The following is a 9,503-nucleotide window of genomic DNA, read 5'->3' as shown; positions in this document are numbered from 1 at the left end:
ATACGGGTCAAGGGACACTCGTATCCAAGGTTGGATACCTCGGGGTGCTGCATGTTGAATGGTATAAGCAAGATCAATGGGATATTCAGCATGTAAAGCGAAATGGTGTGTGGAGAGAGTTTACATTTGGTTTTGTGGAGAAGATACCGTCAAATCTCGCATTCGAGCATCGCACGTGATTAGATTTGAGCTGGAAGTGTAGAAGAACCACTCCCAAGGAAGAGAGAAGGTGGCCCATGGTCCACACACACACACACACACACAAAAATTTGGGCCCCTGATTCCAGAGACACCTCGGTCCCCTAGAATTTTTTTTTTTTTGGAAAGCTTCTAAGAACATCAATTGGTTTTCATGCTTGCTTTTGATTCAAATGGTTGGTTGGTTTGAGTTCAATAAAAGAGATGGGTGTATTAAGTTGGTGTTTTTGTGAATTGGAGAGTAATGGAATCTTATGGTCTTGTTAGAATGGTTAACTTGAGAAACCAAGCCGTTAGGAACGGAAGTGCGTAGACACACCTAATGGTTTGAATAAGGAAGAAGGGAATGGTGTTCCTTTGCTAGCTACTAAAATGCCCCTTCCTCAAGGTGGTGACTTACCCAATGCACCACCATTGGCCACGACACAGGACCAACGTGATGCAGCAGCAACAAGCGCAAATCAATGCACTTATGCAAGGAATGGTGGAAATAGGAAATTGGCCTACACCACAAGCTCATGGTGCCAGAACCTCTGCTAAAGGAGGGAATGATGGAGTTTTTGGTATGGGACCCCATAATAAACTCATGGAGCATTTCCTCAAGCTTCACATTCTAGCATTCACCAGGATTATGAAGGATGTCCTGTTTCCGAACAAATGGTTGAGAAAGATGGAGAAAGCCTTCCATCACTTGAGGTGTGATGAAAAGCAAAAGATATTGTGTGCCAAACAGAAGCTTAAACATGAAGTTGATGCTTGGTGGAACGCCACACAACCTATCTTGGCAGTACAACATCCTATAATTACGTGGGAGATATTCAAGGAAGCATTCTGCAAAAACTACTTTTCGATATCTGTAAGGGATTATAATGAAGCAGAATTCATGGCCCTTCAGCAAGGACCTCTCTCAGTTCTTGATTATCAACAAAGATTTGAGGAGCTCTTCTTCTTCACTTTGGTATTCATGAAAGCCGATATGGAGAAGGCTAAGAAGTTCTTGAAAGGCTTGAGACCTACCATTAGGACTGACATGGCAATACAACCCATTGTGAGTTATGCTCAAGTTGTGAAAGCGGCAAAGAAGATAAGGAAGGAGAAAGAGTGACTTGTCTTCTGCAAAGAAGTCTGGCTAATAAGGGACCCAGTCCTTATGTGAACAGGAATCAGGAAAGGTTCACTAGGCCTTCACCTTACCCCACTCCTCAGCTTCAATCAAGAGGAGCAGGGTTTGGTTACAGAAATAGCGGTGCACCTATGCGTCCAGTTGGTACTACACAACCATCAGGATCTGTCTATGCAAATTCCCATCCTGTAAGTGACCCTAGACTAGCAACTCCACCCACAAAAGTTCGAGGTCTAGGGGAACTTATCTGTTTAATTTGCCGGAGCTTGGACATTTTTCTCAAAAATGCCCATAGAAAGGGAATCAACCTCCTACTTCTTTCAGGCCAACTCAGTACCCTCAAGCAAGAAAAGACTACAGTTTTGCAAGGATTGAGATGGACCAGAGTCACGATGTGATGACAGGTATACTTCTTATTGCTTCAGTTCTTGCAATTGTATTACTTGGCACTAGAGCATTGCATTCATTCATTGCATCATCATTAGTGAGGCATACTTATTTACCATCTAACAAGTTGAGTTATGAGTTAGTGGTTAGTACACCTACTCGGTCCATAGTGAAACTTGATGAGGTATTTGGACAATGTCCCATAACTATAGAAGGGAAGAACCTAGATGCCTAACTTGTGAAGTTAGACAGGAAAGACTTTGATGCAATTTTGGGCATGGACAGGATGACGGCTCACAAGGTAGTCATCTCATGTTTCAAGAAGGAAGCCCAATCCCATTTTGTTGGAGCCCATATTTTGAGTTCCAAGGTGATTTATGAAAAGAATTGTGAGAAGACTGTAGAGGTGGCTCTTCAAGTAGGGAACTAGTTGTTGGAGCTAAACTATGTTCTCCCATAGAAGAAAGGAAAGAAGTGAAGTTCATTGAAGACGTTGAAGTAGTGAAGAACTTCAAGGATGTTTGTCATGATGAATTACCCAGAATACCCTAGGAAGAGAGTTAAGAGTTTGCCGTTGAGTTGGTACCAAGAGCTGCACCGTAGCCAAAGCACTATACAGGATGGCACCCTTGGAGTTGAAAGAACTTCAAGACCAACTAAGTGAATTGCTAGGGAGAGGTTTTATCCAACCTAGTGTACCTTCTTGAGGAGCTCCAGTGTTGTTCTTGAAGAAGAAGGATGGAAGCATGAGGCTATGTATCGACTATAGAGAGTTGAACAAGCCCACCATCAAGAATAGGCATCCTCTACCGAAAATTGATGGGAATTGTAAGACTGAATAACATTACCTTGACATCTTACTAATGCACCAGCCGCTTTCACGGATTTGATGATTAGGATATTTCATGATGTCTTAGATGAATTTTTAATAGTCTTTATTGATGACATCTTGATTTATTCTAAGGATGAGAAGGAGCAGAGCAAACGCGTAAGGTTGCTTTGCAAAGGTTGAGAGAGAAGAAGCTATTTGCAAAGTTTTCCAAATGTGAGATTTGTGTTTCTCAAGTGGTGTTCTTGGGTCACGTTGTGCCCGCGGGTGGAATCAAAGTGGACCCAGATAAGGTCAAAACAGTGGCAGATTGGGACCAACCCAAGTCTATTACCGATATTAAAGTTTCTTGGGACTGCGGGATTCTATTGGAGATTCATTGAGAACTTCTCTAGGTTATCCGCCCTAATGACAAGGTTGACAACGAAAGGTGTGAAGTTCATGTGGAGTGAATCATGTGAAAAGAACTCCCAAGAGTTGAAGAAGAGGTTGCTGAGATATTCGAACAAAAGGATAAGTAACTCCAAAATCGAACCATTCCATTGGTGAATATTAGGTGGAAGAATCACACAATAGAAGAAGCCTCATGGGAGAAAGAAGATGAAATGCGGGTGAAGTATCCTATCCTCTTTGGCACCTCAGGCACCTCAATTTCGAGGATGAAATTTCTATTAAGGGGGGGGGGAATGTGAAATCCCCCAGATTTCTACCCCTTTAACCCGTGGTTTCAAGACCGAGAACTCGAGCCTCGAGTCGGGGACAACTGTGGGCCATTGAAGTTGAGCCCAAAGGTTTGGAAATGGACCCAATGTTAGTGGATGGACCTTGTGATGACTCGACAACTTTCCTAAAGTTTAAGTGAAGAGGGAAGATTAATCACGATGGTGTAAAAAGGGTGATATTGGAACGACAATAGATCAAAGATAGAGAATCCGATTGATGCGAATAAGGTATCAAATCGAAGATCATCGAAGACCTTTCTAACAAGCCAAAAATACCGAATTCAGAGTCTGTTTGGGGGTCCAACCATAAACCGGTCAGTTGGGCCGGTTGGGTGAACCAACCCCCACCCCATTTTCTGTTTAGGGGCAAAAATGGAATTTCGAGTTTTTAAGCCCTATTTTATGTTTTAACTCACCTGTAACCGCATTTCTTTATGCTAGAACAAGTTTGTGGCTGCGGAAAGAAGAGAAACCAAGAAGAAGAGCGGTTCCCATCCTTTCGAAGGTGTCTGGTGATTTGAATCTTCGCGAAATCACTAGGAAATGTTAGTTTTCTTTAACCCTTCTCTTTAGACATAGTTTTGTAAGTTTTTCTCTTCTCTTCTTTTGAGGGATCTTTGAAAGGGAATAATGTTAGGTATCTTGGATGCTCATATTTTGTATTAATGTTTCTCTTGAGTATAAGAGTAATGGTTCGTCCCCTTGCAAAAGATTTCGGAATTTTGACTCTCCGGGTCACCCACGGGTGATTTAGGAGAGGCAAATTTGGGGCTTTTTTTATATTTTTTTTATCTAGATTAAATTATATCAAATGGAAGGCACCCATAGGATCCTTTTACTGCCAACTAAACTTTCCCAAAGTTTCATTTCGATTAGACTTCGAATCGGTGGCGAATTAGAAATCATTCACTAGTTAAGTTGAGAACTACCCATTTTTAAATTAGTAGTCGGATTCTGTTTTCATGGAAAGATTTTGGGATATCTTTTGGAACTCAAATTGACTCTAATTGGTGATTATTAATTATCTTGTATGAATAGGCATTTATGTATCTTTAGTGACCAACTTGTGGAAGTGAATTTTGGACTGTGGAGAAAGGATCAAAGTAAAAGGTGAGGAATAACTAACCATTTATATTTAATTAATTGTTGTTATTTTAATTTCTATTGTTGATATAAATTGTTGTAAATTTCTATCTATCATGATATGCATGTGTGACTTTGCACGAATGGAATGTAAGATTTATTGTTTGAGTATTTCTTTTTGTTGTTGAATTCTATATTATTGATATGAACATTGTATGGCAATGTATGAGATGAAAGAGGAGGGACGATATTATTCTCTTTACCTTGTATTTTCTACTAGGGTTGTGGGTTTACCCATTACCCTAGTGACCTTATGAGATTGATAGGTTGTGATTGGGGAATGGGGAATGCCCTTTTGGCATTTCTGTCATAGGATACCAGAGGAGGCGGTATGAGACGCATTCTTATGGTGCCCTTTTCGCTTTCCCTGATTACTGGTTGACATACTTAGGGCATGTCTAGAAATGTTTGGTTATGTGACCTTATGAGTACTACTACCCTTCTGGTAGGGGTATTGAAACCGGTTAACCCGTGATGTCAGTGGCTGGGTCTTGTGAGCATCAAGCAGGCCCACTGCCATCATGAGATGGTAGGGTTGCATATAATAGATAAGGGCTCATGGGCGCTCAAGATTGGTAACCAACCCGTGAGAGGACATGAAGAGCATCCTATCCATTATAAGTGGATGACGATAGGGTTAGGGGTTAGCGTAGTCTGAATTGGTTGGTGCCATTGATATGTTGAGTCTAGGTGGGAAAAGATACTGAACCGAGTTGGTTGGTGCCATAGGGGAAGTATCCAGACCATATGTAGTACGAGACCATATGACCTTGCATTGGGCTTAGAGTAATCCTTGACACGTGCCAGTTCTCATGCCAAACGATGATGAGAGAGTGGTCACTTATACTCCAACCACGGATTGATGTGACTTGACCCAACAACCGTGGAGAACCCAACAAACATGCTTTGGTGCCATGAGGGAAGAATGACTGAGACTGCCAAGAGGAGACTGGTGTATGACTTATTGCGTGTCTACTTTAGAGATTACATTATAGAGTTAGTAACCTCATATCATCACCATGCATCTGTTTGTTTATATTATTAATTACATGATTGTCTTATGAATTAAGATGTGGAAACTGGATGAATGTATGACATGGATGTTAGTTACCTCATTGAGTTCTATGAATTCATTCCTTTATTTTTGTTTGTTCTTTAGACTGCTCTACAGGTTATGAGGACCCCTCCTATGTTTAGGATCCTTTGATGAATGGCTACCAGGAGGGCATAGTTGAGGAAGAAGTGGAAGTACATGACACTTCATGTTCATGCCAGGATTGCTCTTATGAAGTTTCTTTTCCTTAAGTGTTTCCTTAAATGATTTTCCGTTGCAACTTTAATCATTCTTTTTTCTAGGACTCTGATGTTTAGTTTTGATTTGAAGTAAGGATGATTGTAGTCATTATTTCATATTTGATCATTTATTACTTGAACTTGATTTATTCTTGTCCATTTAATTATGCTATATCATGTCTTGTATGGATTTGTTACTTAACCTAGATCTTGTGGTGTATCACCCCCACGGGTATTCGAGTATGTCCGGATCCGACTGGGTGGGGTGTGACAATTGATATTTCCTTAAGCAATCATGAAAATGTGACATTAGAAAATAACCAAGAATAATAATAGTAATGAGAACAACCAATACTACCACACATGCAGATGATATTATGAAACACCGAAAAGAAGCAAAGAGCCAAGGAATGCAAGAAATTGAATTTGAAGGAAATCAAATGATCTGTTTTGCTAACTTTCTAGTGTGAGCCCTTGATGATGCAACTAAATTTTTTTAATTAATAATCTTGAGTGAGATCCATGCAATAATTAAGGATTTTATGTGAATACTAAGCAATTCTTTGTGGAAAAGGAAGATCATTGAATAAACTTCCAAATTGAATACTACAAAATCCATCCTATAATCCTTGAATTGATCACAATAAGTTAAGATTAACTAAGTTTAGAAGACTTAAGAAATCATGAAAAGCGAGGGGAAAAAATGGTAGATCAGAGAATGACATGAAATAATAATAATAAAAAATCTTAATAAATACTTATCTGAAGAATGAACACAATTTTTGTTGATCCAAGCATGTAGATCTTAGAAGACTATTCACAAAGATACCATTGTAAGTGAATATGATAATCTTACCACAAAAGTGATTAAATAACTACTTCTCTTACCACCTGGAACATATTCTTTGTAAAAATGAATATGATAATCTTGTCAATGCACTGCAACGAGATTAAAAAGGCATATCAGTTACTATTAATAGTCTACTCTTGCATATTTAATATATTTGTGGACATAAACTAACCCAAAATTTATTATTGCAATTGTGGAAGAACTTTACAATAGGTCATGCATGACTTCATATGTTGGTCTAAGAGAGATATATAGTGGAAGCAAAAAAATAAGTATAAAGTATACATTTTTGTCATTAATGCGAGATTTTATAGTTTGTCATTCCCATGAAAAATAAAAAGCAAAATACCAATTAACATAACAAAAGGAAAGAAGAGGGGGGACAACCCTACATATAGGCAGCAACAGATCCGGCTCTACGAAGTCTGAATCGAATCTTTCTGCTGGGTTTCCCTCAATCATGAATAAGAATTCAAGGGCATATAAAGAGATTTCTTTTATTGCTAAACAAAAGATTTAGGAAACGAATGAACTATGATTAAAGAAATAGAAAGATATAAGAAAGTGAAACCATAGAGAGGTGAATAAATTAGGAGAATAAAATATTAAAAGGATTTTTTCCCCCATAAAAATAAAGAAAGGGTTAGATTTTGTGATGGAAAAAAGAAGAAAGAAAGTTCTTTTTTTTTTCTTTGCTAAAAGGGTCATTTGTATTAAAAAGCGAACAGAAAAATTACAAACATACTATCAAAGTGTCATCTCTCAAACCCGCAACATCAGTTGCCCCCAAAAAACACCCAACCTCATTGGATCCAACTACATAATTATAGATAACAAATCAAAATGTGAAACGAGAGCAACCAACATCCTCTAAATCAAGTTCTATTCTTCTCAATGTTGTCCAGGGTAAATTAACATCAGTTTGCTCTAACCTTCTTATTTTTCCTTGGGCGACCAAGCTTACGACGAAGAGATCCACCATCCATTTGATCAGGAAGAGAGCTTGATGGAAGAACTACTTTCAAAAGTAGCTACTCATCCATACTGGAGTGAACAACCAAAGAAGAGCCTTCCAAATCATCCAAATTTTGTTGGGCCCCACCTAAACCCACTTGATGCACAACAAATGGCTCATTATCCTAATTTTGTTGGATCAACAGATCAATAACTCCAACCGAATTTTGCTGGGCCCCACATGGTCCCACGTGATGCTTAACCAACTGATCATTATCTCCATTTAAATTTCGTTGGGTCCCACTTGTTCCAGCAGAGCAATCCACACTACTTGAAGGAGTTGTAACCAACTTCGAATTTAATTTTGAATTTTTCTTGACCAACAAATCATTATCTCCAACCAAATTTTGCTGGGCCCCACATGGTCCGACTTGATGCTCAACCAACTAATCATGATCTCCATTCAAATTTTGTTGGGCCCCACTTGTTCCAACAGAGTAGTCCACGCTACTTGAAAGAGATGTAACCAACTTCGAATTCAATTCCGAAACTTTTTTGGCCAACTGATCATTATCTCCAATTGAATTTTGTTGGGCCCCACATGGTCCCACTTGATGCTCAACCAACTGATCATTATCTCCATTCAAATTTTTCTAGGCCCCACTTGTTCCAACAAAGCAGTCCACGCTACTTGAAGGACTTGTAACCAACTTCGAATTCAATTCCTTATTCAAAATCTTTTGAATTTGAAAAGGATCTGTTCCAAGATAGAGAGAGAAAGATCAAGGGAGGAACTCTTACCCAACTCTACTACCACCTCAAAAGAACCATTCTATTGGATTTGAGTTTTAAATTCAAATTAGAAATTGAATCAATCGAATCTTCATTGGATGAATCTGCCAAGTCCTCCAAACCTGCCTCTTCTAAAGCCACACATATAGGTTGTTGAAGTGAACTAGGAGTCTGCATTCGCACACCTGCAATAGGAATCCCATTCACAGTAGGAATTTCTGCTGGAACACTTGAAGGCTGCATCTGCAACTCTATCCACCTTTGAAGAGAACTTACAATGAAGCCCCAAATGGCCTTCCCAATTACATAGAGAACACCGCTGAATACCATCCTAAAAAATCACCTTCTGAAGAAAACTAAAAACTCGAACAGTCCCTGGTTCAAGATGCTCGATCTGAACCTCATTCGCACGAACAACATCAACCTCCAATTCGATCAAAACTCTAGCATAGTGACCGACAGATCCTTGACGAGTACATCTATCAAGAGAAACAGGGCGACCCATAGACTTTGCAATCGAAAGAAGCACTTTCTCATGCCAATACTTAAGAGGTAAATCAGGGAAACGAACCCAGACTAACTTACCCGCAAGTTGAGGGGAATGGATATTAAAATCCGGCAGCCATCGCTGAAAATGAATGTATTGCTTACCCACATTCCAAAATCCTCTGCGCCACACCTCAGTCATAGTTGCGTCACTATGAAATTGAGGATGATAAAACCTTTCCCCAATGAATGCAAGATTACTCCTTAGACAATTTCCAAGCGCCCCTAGCAATCTCTCGCAATGAATCCATGGTAGTGATGCGAAAATTTGCTCTTCCAATTAAAGAAATCCGGAATTGATTTCGTTGTAATTCATATTCTTGTTGTAGGATTACAATCCTACGAAACTTTCCCGCCTGTATAGGAGAAGGGAGGGAATCAATATCAAGTAGCACCAAGGTCCCCACTACTCTTGCATAAGAAATTTTCCCACCTACAGTGGAACCAACACCATTGACCGGCACTTCAGGAGGCTTCAACCTCAAGAAGGCAAATTCCCTAGGCACCCCCGAATTCCCCAGAGCTTTGCTCTCCTCCATTACCATGTTCTCAAATAAGAAAGAACATCAATGAAGAAGAAAGCAAGAGAAGTGGAAGAGACATCATGGAAAAACAACAATGAGAGGGAAAGAAGATCGATCCTATGTTTCCTTTATTATTCTTTCA

At 39.4% G+C, this 9,503-nt stretch overlaps 2 protein-coding genes across 2 annotated transcripts; one reads left to right on the top strand and one right to left on the bottom strand.

Moving 5' to 3' along the window:
- Positions 1–637: 637 nt before the first annotated feature.
- Positions 638–1,303, top strand: LOC148999134 (uncharacterized). The gene has a single exon (XM_089141445.1). The coding sequence runs from the start codon at positions 638–640 to the stop codon at positions 1,301–1,303; it is 666 nt and encodes a 221-aa protein (XP_088997571.1).
- Positions 1,304–6,562: 5,259 nt separating this feature from the next.
- LOC148999133 (uncharacterized) lies at positions 6,563–8,979 on the bottom strand. Its single transcript, XM_089141444.1, has 4 exons — positions 8,635–8,979; positions 8,414–8,534; positions 7,291–7,361; positions 6,563–6,634 (listed from the first exon to the last, which is right to left on the bottom strand). The coding sequence occupies exons 1-4, from the start codon at positions 8,977–8,979 to the stop codon at positions 6,563–6,565; spliced, it is 609 nt and encodes a 202-aa protein (XP_088997570.1).
- Between the last annotated feature and the right edge of the window lie 524 nt (positions 8,980–9,503).

Source organism: Hakea prostrata, unplaced genomic scaffold (genome assembly GCF_041222555.1).
Source record: "Hakea prostrata isolate BN-2017 unplaced genomic scaffold, UWA_Hpros_2 contig_36, whole genome shotgun sequence".
Classification (NCBI taxonomy): domain Eukaryota; kingdom Viridiplantae; phylum Streptophyta; class Magnoliopsida; order Proteales; family Proteaceae; genus Hakea; species Hakea prostrata.
Note: the sequence above shows the minus strand (reverse complement) of the source record. Positions and strands in the feature narration are given on the sequence as shown.

Coding starts and splice junctions, on each gene's coding strand:
- LOC148999133 (XM_089141444.1), bottom strand. CDS start 8,979: ATGACTGAGGTGTGGCGCAGAGGATTTTGGAATGTGGGTAAGCAATAC. Junction 8,535..8,634: donor TTTTTAGTTTTCTTCAGAAG/GTGATTTTTTAG, acceptor ATAGAGTTGCAG/ATGCAGCCTTCAAGTGTTCC. Junction 7,362..8,413: donor TGTGGCTTTAGAAGAGGCAG/GTTTGGAGGACT, acceptor ATAATTATGTAG/TTGGATCCAATGAGGTTGGG.
- LOC148999134 (XM_089141445.1), top strand. CDS start 638: ATGCAGCAGCAACAAGCGCAAATCAATGCACTTATGCAAGGAATGGTG.